The 13,855-nt window shown below is 39.7% G+C and overlaps 1 protein-coding gene across 3 annotated transcripts in view; it reads right to left on the reverse strand.

Annotated features, from left to right (window-relative positions):
* Positions 1-13,855, reverse strand: part of MTDH (metadherin) — an 86,692-nt gene that overhangs the window by 50,935 nt on the left and 21,902 nt on the right. For all 3 annotated transcript variants that reach the window (XM_039464470.2, XM_039464472.2, XM_039464471.2), the window contains exons 3-4: positions 1,154-1,238; positions 246-422 (exon numbers count right to left, since the gene is read on the reverse strand). In XM_039464470.2, the coding sequence (XP_039320404.1) occupies positions 246-422; positions 1,154-1,238 (262 nt within the window). The remainder of the gene's footprint in view (positions 1-245; positions 423-1,153; positions 1,239-13,855) is intronic.

Here is a 13,855-nt window from a genome sequence, read left to right on the forward strand (position 1 = left end):
TCATATGACTCAAGGCAGAAAGGCAAATTTTAATTTAATAGGCCATTCATTAGGTAATATGTAACAAGTAACACTGCTGGTATTAGGTAAACCAATACATGGTTCACAATACTCATGAAGAAGGGTATATCAGCACAATGATGTTAGCATTCAAAATAGTCAGATTTTGACATAATGATATTTTGTACATCCAAATAAAAGGAGTTTGGTTTGATGTACCACTGTCTTATGTTCCACTAATATACCTTTATTCTTCTTGGAACCAACAGGAAATGATGCAGTTGTAAGTTGCTCGGTGGTAACTGTGATGGTATTTTCTATCCCAGGGATAGTTGAATCCAATGAACCAGAATCAGTCAGCACCTTATCACGTTTACGCTGCTGTCGTTTCTCTCTGTGACTAATTTTAGTTTCCCAGGCTCCTGACATAGCCCCAGAAAAAAAATGTTATTCAGTAAGGGGAAGACAAAAAAAGTTGTAGTTTTTTTTGGGGGGAGAAAATGGGGTGGAGCACATAAAATGTCATGATAAATTTAGATATTAAGCTGAAACCAAGAGTGTTGATTATATTAATTCATTCTAAGAATGTCTTCTAATTTCATTATGTTGGTTTAGGCAACTGCTGTTATTTATTCTAATAATTTTTTTTTAATCAAAGCTGTCATCTATGGTTTAGAAAAAGTGATAAGTCATCTTGTCTATCTTTTTTTTTAATCTTGCTAGGTAGAATTGATACGAGGGTATTATATATAATCACTAATAAATGGGTTTATTAGGTGATGATAATAAATGACTTAAGAATTTTGTACAAAGTCTTTCAGGAATGGTATATTTAAGAACCATGGGGAAAAAAACAAACAAACAAACAAACCATAATTCCAGGAGACAAAGACAAGATGAATGACTTTTCAATTGCTCGAAATACAGAGCTTGACTTTAAATTTCAAGGCAGTTTCCTTCAGAAAAAGCACTAATGGATCCTTAACAAAAGTGTTTCCTAACAGTGTCACAGATTTATATATTAAGGTCTACAGTTATAAAAAAAAGAAGAGCTAAATACAAAATTAAGTGAAACAAATGCAGCTTTTATATAATACATTTTGATAAAAAAGGGTTAAAAAATTTTCTGTAGTCCTTTCCCTTGCTCAAGTACCTTCATCAACTTCCTTTCCATCATGGCGTGAACTGTTTTGCACTGCTTTAGCATCTGACTTTGATTTCTTCTTATTTTTCTTTGACTGAAAGTAAAATAGAATGTTACTTAATATTTCATTATGTTTTTGAATAAGTAGGAGTCAGTAAAATACATAATGAAATGTATGATGCTGACAACTAAAAAAATTTAATGTTTGATTTAAAACACTTAACATATTAAGTGGCAATAATAATCATATGAGGTTACCATTGAGTGAGTGGTTACTATGTGGTAAGTATTCTGTACTCATTTTCTTATTTATTTCTTTAAAGAAACTTGCTGGAGAAGGTATCAGCCTCATTTTAGAGACGAGAAAATAAAAACTCAGAGATGTAAAATATTAACTAGGTTGTACCACATCGCATCGTTAGCAAACTAAGTCATAATCAGGAACTAGGTCTGTCTGGCTCCAAAGTCTGTGCCCTTCCGCATCTAGCTAACATAAATTATGTCATAAATAAGGTACTGTAATATGGTATTTTCAAAGCAACAAAATTAAAACCTATTGCAATATGTTCAGATGGAAAATGATGTGGTGATTATTGGTTTTTGGATTGCACAAAGCAGACTGATGCTATATCCTATGTATAACAAATTAATAAGTCAATTGTACATAGTAGGTATTATTTTTGTCTGTTGCAAAGCAATGTAAAAATACCTAGGATTTATATATAGATGTTTAATAATTCAATCCAGATAAAATACCTATACACAGATAAGACATGGATATTTTCAGATGATCTTCCAACTCCCTTCTGCTAATATTATTTTATCCTTTCAAAAGCTTGCAAAAAACAACATAAAGCCCTGATTTCTGTATTTAGATGAGTGCTTCCAGAAGAGAATTAACATTTATAAAATAGTATTTTTATACTTTGTATTCACTTATTTAGCTATTTATTGAGAACAGTTATGTATGTATTACTGCACACTATCTTTTTTTTTTTTTCCTCCCCAAAATGGAGTCTTGCTCTGTTGCCTAGGCTGGAGTGCAGTGGCATATCAGCTCACTGCAACCTCCGCCTCCCAGGTTCAAGCAATTCTCTGCCTCAGCCTCTTGAGTAGTTGGGATTACAAGCACCCACCACTATGCCCAACTAATTTTTGTATTTTCAGTAGAGACAGACTTCACCATGTGGACCAGGCTGGTCTCAAACTCCTGACCTTGTGATCTGCCCACCTTGGCCTCCCAAACTACTGCACACTATCTTAAAGGCAGTAAATGAGTTTGAGCAAGTGAGTAAGCAATGACAGATAATTGCTTTTCCTACCAATAAACAACATGCATATATTCTCAAGTGACATGATCTCTTGAAAGTGATTAAAAATTGTCTTTGCCAAGAGATGACAGAGAAAAACTATTTTTTTTTACTGTTCTCATAACTGATTTGCATTTGTTCATTTCTTTGCATGTTCTCATTATCATTAACATGTTATGTTTAATATACTGGTTTATTACAGTATGTATATTTAATATACTGGTTTATTACATGTACCAAACCAGCCTCATATCCACTTTAAAGAAAAAAAGATATGCAGAGATATTCACATACCATAATATTCACCCTTTTAAAGGTGATCAATTCAGTGGTTTTTAGTGTATGTGAAATTGCACAACTATCAAAATTATTATTTTTATTTTTTGAGACGGAGTCTCATTCTGTCGCCCAGGCTAGATTGCAGTGCTACGATCTCAGCTCACTGCAACTTCTACCTCCCAGGCTCAAGGAATTCTCCTGCCTCAGCCTGCTGAGTAGCTGGGATTAGAGGTGCACGTCACCATGGCTAATTTTTTTATTTTTTAGTAGAGATGGAGTTTCACCATGTTGGCCAGGCTGGTCTTGAACTCCTGACCTCAAGTGATCTGCCTCGGCTTCCCAGAGTGCTGGGATTACAGGCTTGAGTCACCACTCCCAGCCTCAAAATTATTATTTAATGCCAAAAAAGAAACTCTGTAATGATTAGAGGTTACTCTCAACTCCTCTCTTCTCACTGGCAACCATAACTCTACTTTCTCTGTCTTTATGACAGCCACTCTTAAGCAAAGATAACATGTTGAACATCTGTTAATTACAGTTGAGCAGAGGCAGCAAATCTTTTCTGCAAAGAATGAAATAGTAAATATATTAGCCTGTGCAGGCCATAGGGTTCTGAAGTAACCACGCAACTCTGCTCATGTAGCATGAAAGCAGCCATATGCAATTTATAAACAAATAGGTGTGACTATGTTCCCATAAAGCTTTATTCACAAAAACAGGCATCTGGCTAGATTTGGGGTGTCAGAGTTTGCTATCCTTGGTCTAAAGCAGTGCTGGCCAACAGAAATATAATGCAAACCATATATATAATTAAAAAATAGTAGACACATTTGTAAGTTAAAATAGGTGACAATTCTAACATTTAACACAATGTATCTAAAATGCGTCATTTCAACATGGAACTCATAAAAAAACAACTTAATAAGATAGTACGAAAAAGAAGACTAAGTCTTCAAAATCTCACATGTATTTTATACTTAACAGTAATTTCAATTTGGACTTTTTTTTTTTTTTTTTTTTTGAGACGGAGTTTTGCTCTTGTTGCCCAGGCTGGAGTGCAATGGCACGATCTCGGCTCACTGCAACCTCCACCTCTCAGGGTCAAGTGATACTCCTGCCTCAGCCTGCTGAGTAGCTGGGATTACAGGCATGCGTCACCACGCCTGGCTAATTTTTTGTTTTCAGTAAGAGACAGGGTTTCTCCATGTTGGTCAGGCTGGTCTTGAACTCTCAACCTCAGGTGATTCACCCATCTTGGCCTCCCAAAGTGCTGGGATTACAGGTGTGAGCCACCATGGCCAGCCAGACAAGTCACATTTTAAGTGCTCAATATCCACATGTGGCAAGTGGCTACCATAGTGAACAGTGCAGGTCCACAGGAACTAAAGCAGGTATCCCCATTTTGTAGATAGAAGCCATAAAAAATGTTTAACATTGCTGAGTGTGATGGCTCACATCCGTAATCCCAGCAATTTGGGAGGTTGAAGTAGATCACTTGAGCCCATGGTTATGAGACCAGCCAGGACAACACATGGAGAAGATCCTATCTCTTTTTTTTTTTTTTTTTTTGAGACGGAGTTTCACTCTTGTTACCCAGGCTGGAGTGCAATGGCGCGATCTCGGCTCACCGCAACCTCCACCTCCTGGGTTCAGGCAATTCTCCTGCCTCAGCCTCCTGAGTAGCTGGGATTACAGGCACGCGCCACCATGCCCAGCTAATTTTTTGTATTTTTAGTAGAGACGGGGTTTCACCATGTTGACCAGGATGGTCTCGATCTCTCGACCTCGTGATCCACCCGCCTCGGCCTCTCAAAGTGCTGGGATTACAGGCTTGAGCCACCTTGCTCAGCCTGATCCTATCTCTTAAAAAAAAAAGTGGGGGTGATAGCATGCACCTTCCAGCTACTTGAGAGGCTGAGGTAGGAGGATCACTCGAGCCTGGGAAGTTAAGTCTGCAGTGAACTGTGATCATGTCACTGTACTCCAGCCTGGGCAACAGAGTGAAACCCTGTCTCAAAAAAGCCCCCAAAATAAAAAACAAAGAAGAGCGCCTAAGAGGCCGGGTGAGGTGGCTCACGCCTGTCATCCCAGCACTTTGGGAGGCCAAGATCACTGGAGGTCAGGAGTTCAAGATCAGCCTGGCCAATGCAGTAAAACCCATCTACCAAAAATACAAAAAATTAGCCAGGTACGGTGGCACATGCCTGTCCCAGCTACTCAGGAGGCTGAGGCAGGATAATTGCTTGAACCCGGGAGGCGGAGGCTGCAGTGAGCTGAGATCATGCCACTGCACTCCAGCCTGGGTGGCAGAGCAAGATTCTATCTCAAAAAAAAGTGTTTAAGAGCATAGGGTAGGGCCAGGCGCGGTGGCTCAAGCCTGTAATCCCAGCACTTTGGGAGGCCGAGGCGGGTGGATCACGAGGTCGAGAGATCGAGACCATCCTGGTCAACATGGTGAAACCCCGTCTCTACTAAAAATACAAAAAATTAGCTGGGCATGGTGGCGCTTGCCTGTAATCCCAGCTACTCAGGAGGCTGAGGCAGGAGAATTGCTTGAACCCAGGAGGTGGAGGTTGCGGTGAGCCGAGATTGCGCCATTGTACTCCAGCCTGGGTAACAAGAGCAAAACTCTGTCTCGAAAGAAAAAAAAAAAAAAAAAAAGAGCATAGGGTAAAGTGGTGAAACTTGGAACTAGGACAAAAGCTCAGTTCTGATCCACAGTTTAGCCTCATAGATAACCTTTTATTTAGTCTTCCCTATATTTAACTCTAAATACAAATTTAATCATACGTTAGCTATGTAGCTTTGAGCTAAATCATTCTAAACCCTTTTCCCCAACTGTCGTATGAATGAAAATTCTTACTAACCTCAACTAAGTTTATTTTAAAGGTTAAAACAAAAAGTGAAGAGTCTGTTAACTACAAAGTAGTATACATAAATAAGATTTTTTTTTTTTAAAGAAGGGAGACTTTGAAAACATAATTGAAATTATGTTTACACGGAAATATCTGATTTGTAACTAAAAGTCTGCAGAAAAAGATTACCTAAGATTAGACTTAAATATTGTTTGATTTTACTACTGCCATTAAAAGTAATTAACAATAACACGCATCCTGGTATGAGGAAATAAAGTAAACCGGGTGTGGTGGCTCACGCCTGTAATACCAGCACTTTGGGAGACTAAGGCGGGTAGATCACAAGGTCAGGAGATTGAGACCATTGTGGCCAACATGGTGAAACCCCATCTCTTAAAAAAAAAAAACAAAACAAAAACAGTTCAAGACCAGCCTGATCAAAATAGTAAGACCCCATCTCTACTAAAAATACAAAAATTAGCCAGGCGTGGTGGCATGCACTTGTAATCCCAGCTACTCAGGAGGCTGAGACAGGAGAATCACTTGAACCTGGGAGGTGGAGGTTGCAGTGAGCAGAGAAAGTGCCACTGCACTACAGCCTAGGCAACAGAGTGAGACTCTGTCTCAAAAAAAAAAAAAGAGTAGCCGGGCGCGGTGGCTCAAGCCTGTAATCCCAGCACTTTGGGAGGCCGAGGTGGGTGGATCACGAGGTCCAGAGATCAAGACCATCCTGGTCAACATGGTGAAACCCCGTCTCTACTAAAAATACAAAAAACTAGCTGGGCGTGGTGGTGCGTGCCTGTAATCCCAGCTACTCAGGAGGCTGAGGCAGGAGAATTGCCTGAACCCAGGAGGCGGAGGTTGCGGTGAGCCGAGATCGCGCCATTGCACTCCAGCCTGGGTAACAAAAGCGAAACTCCGTCTCAAAAAAAAAAAAAAAAAAAAAAAAAAAAAAAGAGTAAATAAAATAATGTCCTATGAAAAGCTTTAAAATAAATACACATACTGCTATTTGTCCTGGCCGTACTACCAAAGCAGTCATCTTACTTCTTAGCAGCTTCACTTTAGCTAAGACTTTTGAAGGAAGCTTGTAGCATAAAGCTCTGGCTTTTTTGTTACCATGGTTTTTTTTCCCTAACTTGTCAGGCTCCACCATGGAACTTAGTGGATTATTAAACTGGCTTCTCTTAAATTGTCTTCATACAACCAAGATTTATAAAATAATACACACAGTATTATTTTATAATAATTAATATATTTTTATTAATATAAAATTATTAATATAAAAAACCAGTACACATAACTAAATACAAGTCTTTACTGATAGCAACTGCACTATAATCTAATAGGAAAATGACATGCAAGTGAGACAAATACAAAAATTAGTCAGGTGTGGTAGCATGTGCCTGTAATCCCAGTTACTGGGGAGGCTGAGGCAGAATTGCTTGAACCCAGGAGGCAAAGGTTGCAGTGAGCCGAGATCGCACCATTGCACTCCAGACTGGGCAGTAAGAGTGAAACTCCGTCTCAAAAAAAAAAAAAAAAAAAAAAAATCTTTCTTCAACGGTTTCTTTACAATATATTTTAGCAATCCAATTACTTTCCATTCCTACTAAAAATAACAACAACGGCCGGGCGCGGTGGCTCAAGCCTGTAATCCCAGCACTTTGGGAGGCCGAGGCGGGTGGATCACGAGGTCGAGAGATCGAGACCATCCTGGTCAACATGGTGAAACCCCGTCTCTACTAAAAATGCAAAAAATTAGCTGGGCATGGCGGCACGTGCCTGTAATCCCAGCTACTCAGGAGGCTGAGGCAGGAGAATTGCCTGAATCCAGGAGGCGGAGGTTGCGGTGAGCCGAGATCGCGCCATTGCACTCCAGCCTGGGTAACAAGAGCGAAACTCCGTCTCAAAAAAAAAAAAAAAAAAAAAAAATCTGTTATATGTCAAGTATATGTGTATGCATGTATGTACATGTACGTGCATGCATACATACACACACCATAACACTCCTAAAAGAGGAATGAGTTAAATAACAATGAATACATATACACTGAGACTACAAACAGTGTTTGCATCTGGAACAGCAAATGGCTCCATTCTTTTAAATCTAGATGATGAGCCGGGTTTGGTGGTATGTGTTCGTAATCCCAGCACTTTGCGGGGCAGAGGTGGGCCAACCGTTTAAGGCCAGGAGTTTGAGACCAACCTCGGCAACACAGCAAAACCTCGTCTCTACAGAAAATAAAAAATTAGCAGGGCATGGTGGCACATGCCTGTAGTCCTAGCTACTCAGCAGACTGAGGTGGGAGGATCACCTGAGCCCAGGAGGTTGACGTTGCAGTAAGCCAAGACTGCACAGCTGCACTCCAGCCTGGCTCGGGCCTGTGTGCTCTGATCCCTTTGCAAGAGACAAGATCAGTTATGTGATGCTAAATGCTGGTGATCCTTCAGGAATTTAAGGAGATAATGATGGATTTAACTACGAAATTGTTCTCGACAACATTGTTTCTAATACCCAAGAACCAGATGCGATCTAAATAGCAAATGCGAGACTAAATAAAACACAAAACGTCTCTATCATAAAACACTGTCAATATCAAAAAAAAAAAAAAAAAAAAAAAAAAAAAGGTCTTGCTCTGGGTGACAGAGCAAGACCTTGTCTCAAACAAACAAAAAATCTAGATGATGAAAAAGCTTTGATAAATAATCATTAGATCCACCATCACAGCTTTCTAAAATTGTTAAAGAATATATACTACATAAGACAGATTGATAATTCCTTAGGAAATTATGATGAGCAAGTTCCAAAAATTCTAAGATCTTATTAGGAGTCCTCAAAATATGCAAATAAACAGTGCCAATATCCAGTTGCTAATCAATATATGGAATATATGGCAACTCACTTAAATAACTGAGTAAATATGCCAGATAAAGGGGTCTGCTATCACTCTTATAACAGGGGTTAAATACTTGTTTTTTATACTTCTATGGGAAAAAATTGAGCATATATCCCCAAATGTTTATTTATAAATTTTATACACATTCTATTACACTGATAGTGCATTCATCTGTAAAATGTAACTATTTTTAGTGAGAGCAATATGAATGAATGTGCTTCATTCTTTTATCTTCTAAGCCCATTCACTTTAATATGTGGTATTAATTATTGTTATATCTGAAAAGATATGGAGAACAAAATAGAAGACATACATGATTGGCCATGCTTACTAAAAGATGACACTCATTTTTCAATCTCATTCTCCAAGTATGCAAAGGTTTTTGTGGAAATTCAACCAGTAAATTTTAATCTTCTTTAATATCAATACATTGTTTCTACGTGAATCAGAAGTTCTACATTCTTTGGTACTTTGCTACTTTATTATTGTCATCATTTTGTTCTTTTTATTACCATGGGTATTTTTTTTTTTTAACAAATGAATTCACTAAAAGGACAAAATTTTACATCTGTTTTATAGCTATCACTTACACAGTTCTAATTAATCCATTTAAATTCTCAAAGTAACCCTAGGTAAATGCTATTCTCTCTATTTTGTAGATGAGAAAAGGGAGGCACAAGTGATTACTATACAACCCCAAAATCACATCATTAGTCAAGTGTCAGAACTGGAATTGGATCCCATGTACTTGTGCTCTAGAATCTGGGCTATTAGGCTATTTTTCTGTTAGAAAACTGCTTCCAGGCTGGGCAGATAGGAGGATTTTCACATGTAGCAGACAAATGATCTTTAATAACAAAATCATGCAATGATGTAAATTTGTCAGAATACACTCTTCATTGCATGAGTTTCTTTCAAAAATTGGCTATTTTCTCCGATCCAAGTACTAACTAGGCCTGAACCTGCTTAGCTTCTGAGATCAGACAAGATCGGGCGCGTTCAGGATGGTATGGCCGTAGACGAATTGGCTGTTTTCTGACACCTTGTTACGTAAGCTTTCCTTAACCTTGAAGGGGCAGATACAGTATAAATTCTTCGCAGAAGTATTTGCTAAGCAGACAATTATTTGTCTTCATAAAAAAGATCAACAGATTTGGAACATGTTATTTTGCCCAAAAGAAAAATAGGCCAGTCAAGGTGGCTCATGCCTGTATTCCCAATATTTTGGGAGGCTGAGGTAGGAGGACTGCTTGAGGCCAGGAGCTTGAGACCAGCCTGGGCAACTAAGCAATTCTGTCTCTCCAAAAAAAGTAAGAAAAAGAAAAATATGGTGTGGTGGAGCTACTCGGGAGGCCGATGGGGAAGGATCTCTTGAGCCCAGAAGGTCCAGGCTGCGTAAGCCAAGACTGCACCAGTGCACTCTAGCCTGGCAACTGAGCAAAAACCTGTCTCAAAGAAATAAAGACAGAAAAGAAGGAAAGAAAAAAAGGAAAGAAGAGAAAGAAGAATGAAGGAAGCGAGGGGGGGAGGTTTCACCATGTTGCCCACAAAAATTTTAAAAAGTTAAATAAGTGATTTACTGTTGAGAATATATCTTTGCAGGTATCTCCTTAGCTGCTCACAAAATTAGTTCTTCATGTATTTCATTACTGACACAGAATCTAGCAAGTTCCCCCAAGCTTTAATGTTAGAAACATATATACATTATCCCTCCTAGATTGCCTAATTTGCTCTGGTACTAATTTATTTAATATCATTAGCAATGTTTCTATGCTGCATCAAACAGTATGTGCTAACAAATGAATGCATTTTGGTTGGTTGTAATATTGTTTTTTTGGTAATTACCATGGCAGAAAGAGTGTTTTCCCATAGTACTTCTTTCTCTATTTAAACAAGAAACCTCCCCAAGAAATTAATCTAGTCATTTGTAATTCAGTAAAATTTTGTTATACAAAATAATGCATAAATAAACATCTCTTAAACAACTATACAGGCCAGTTTTTACAAACTGAATGCTTAGATATCTTGCTAAATTAGGATAGTTTCAGAATACCATTAGCTAAAATTACAAGGCACAGTATAATTAGGCAAAGTTTTTATTTTAAATACCAAAAGTAGAAATATGTTTTTGTTTTTGTTTTTTTTTTTTGAGACGGAGTTTCGCTCTTGTTACCCAGGCTGGAGTGCAATGGCGCGATCTCGGCTCACCGCAACCTCCGCCTCCTGGGTTCAGTCAATTCTCCTGCCTCAGCCTCCTGAGTAGCTGGGATCACAGGCACGCGCCACCACGCCCAGCTAATTTTTTGTATTTTTAGTAGAGACGGGGTTTCACCACGGTGACCAGGATGGTCTCGATCTCTCGACCTCGTGATCCACCCGCCTCGGCCTCCCAAAGTGCTGGGATTACAGGCTTGAGCCACCGCGCCCGGCCCTAGAAATATGTTTTTATTTCAAAACCCCTTCTTGATGATTTCACTATTTTGGACACTTACATAACATCTGATTAAATTATCACAACTTCATGGTGATGTGGCTGACAGAGTTCCTACTAGAAATAATAATGTCCACTTTCTTTTTCTTACCTTTTTTTTTTTTTTTAAAGCTAGGCTTTTGCTGTTGCCCAGGCTGGAGTGCAGTGCCATTATCAAGGCTCACTGCAGCCTGGACCTCCTGGGCTCAAGTGAGCCTCCCACCTCAGCTATCCACATAGCTGGGACTACAGGCATGCGCTATCATGCCTGGCTAATTTTTGTATATTTTGTAGAGAAGAGGTTTCACCATGTTGCCCAGGCTGGTCTCAAACTCCTGGGCTCAAAGTGCTGGGATTACAGGCATGAACAACCACACCCAGTCAAATATTTCTAATATCAGACAATACCCAAACAATAGGTGTTATCAGTTACTAGAGTGCTAAAAAGTACAATCTGGCAGCAAAAGTACATCTAATCAAATGGCTAACTGCCCTCTTAGCAGATTTTGACAGGGAATTGCAAAGTACAAAGAAAGGCGGAGTAGTGTACAATTCATGCCAAAAAGATCAATTTAAGGAGTATAATCTATTATCTGTATAGTATCAAAACTATCACAATTGGGATACTGTACAAATTTTAAGTGGCATTATCCTTATTACTAAAATACTTTGTGCATTCCAGAGACTAACCATAAAGGTAAAAATAAATTAATAAAAACAAAACGCTTTCTGTGGCCAGATGCGGTCGCTCAAGCCAGTAATCCCAGCACTTTGGGAGACAGAGGTGGGAGGAGCACTTGCATCCAGGAGTGTGAGAACAGCCTGGGCAATATAGTGAGACCATGTGTTTACAAAAAATACAAAAATTAACCAAGCATTGTGGTGCATGCCTGGAGTCCTAGCTACTTGGGTGGCTGAGGGGGAGGATCACCTGAGCCCAGGAGACCAAGGTTGCTGTGAGCCATGACTGCACCACTGCATTCAGCCTGGGTAACAGAGTGAGACCCTGTCTCAAAAAAAATAAAAAAAATAAAAAGAATAATAAAAATAACCTTTTTTCCAATTAGCATTTATACAAGGTAAACAGCCAGGTTCTGAATGTAACTCTTGTTTTTAGAGACAAGGCTGTGTTACCCAGGCTGGAGTGCAAGTGGCATGCTCTTGGCTCACTGCAACAGCTACCTCCTGGGCTTAAGCCATCCTCCCACCTCAGCCTCCCAAGGAGCTGGGACTGCAGGCATACACTACCACACTGGGCTAATTTTTCTATTTTTTGAAGAGAGAGGGTTTTGTCACACTGCCCAGGCTGGTCTCAAATTTCTGAGCTCAAGTGATTTGCCCACCTCAGCCTCCCAAAGTGCTGGGATTACAGGCATAAGCCACTGTGACTGGGCCTGAATGTAATTCTTTTCTTTTTTTGAGACAGACTCTTGTTCTGTCACCCAGGCTGAAGTGCAGTAGGATGATCTCGGCACACTACAACCTCCACCTCCTGGGTTCAAGCGATTCTTGTGCCTCAGCCTCCTGAGTACCTGGAACTACAGGTGCACGCCACCACACCTGGCTAATTTTTGTATTTTTTTTTTTTTTTTTTTTTTTTTTTTTTTTTTTTTTTTTTGAGACGGAGTTTCGCTCTTGTTACCCAGGCTGGAGTGCAATGGCGCGATCTCGGCTCACCGCAACCTCCGCCTCCTGGGCTCAGGCAATTCTCCTGCCTCAGCCTCCTAAGTAGCTGGGATTACAGGCACACGCCACCATGCCCAGCTAATTTTTTGCACCTTTAGTAGAGACGGGGTTTCACCATGTTGACCAGGATGGTCTCGATCTCTCGACCTCGTGATCCACCCGCCTCGGCCTCCCAAAGTGCTGGGATTACAGGCTTGAGCCACCGCGCCCGGCCAATTTTTGTATTTTTAGTAGAGACTGGGTTTCGCCATGTTGGCCAGGTTGGTCTTAAATCCTGACCTCAGGTGATCCACCTGCCTCAGCCTCCCAAAGTGTTGGGATTATAGGCATGAGTCACTGTACCCAGCCCTAAATATAATTCTTACTCAATTTATCAATTCTCTATTCTGGAAGTACTGGTCCTTAAAAATTTGGTAAACTGACATCTTTAATATTTATAGCCCTATAAACATCTAAAGACTTTGGTGGTAATACAAGAAGTGATAAAGGAACTAGAGCATGAATGAAAAAGGAATGCTGTCTGGGCACAACAGCTCACACCTGTAATCTCAACAATTTGGGAGGCCAAGGCAGGTGGATCACTTGAGCCCAGGTATTCAAGACCAGCCTGGGCAACACAGTTAAGACCCCATCTCTACAAAAAATAAAAAAATTAGTCAGGTGTGGTGGTGCATTCCTGTAGTCCCAGCTACTTGGGAAACTGAGGTGGGACAATCACTGGAGCTGGGAAATCAAGGTTGCAGTGAACTTCAGTCATACTTCACTGTACAGTCAGCCTGGGTGACAGAGCAAGACCCCATCTCTCTCTCTCTCACACACGCACACACGTACATGCACACACACGTACATGCACACACACAATGTACACGCACACACACAAATGCTGAGTAGTTTATTGCTATGATGCTTTGGTCTGCAGACTACTTAAAAGGTTTTTAACTAACTCATGGAAAAAAGTGTCCGATTTTCTGAGATTTTTGTTTTTTTTCTACTTCCATGTGTCAACATTCTTTCATTTCTGTAATTGTAACGTTTTTAAATGTACTTGATGAAATTAAAATTGCTTAGAGTCAATTTCATCCACTTTCTGCCCAAATATGGCAAGTTCCTATTTTATACTGCTTCACATTTTGGCACTACTTATTTTTCTCACTTGTCCCAAATATATATACAAGTTTTGTTTCTCTATTTTGCCTATACCAGCAGTCCTC

This window comes from Saimiri boliviensis, chromosome 15 (genome assembly GCF_048565385.1).
Source record: "Saimiri boliviensis isolate mSaiBol1 chromosome 15, mSaiBol1.pri, whole genome shotgun sequence".
Classification (NCBI taxonomy): Eukaryota; Metazoa; Chordata; class Mammalia; order Primates; family Cebidae; genus Saimiri; species Saimiri boliviensis.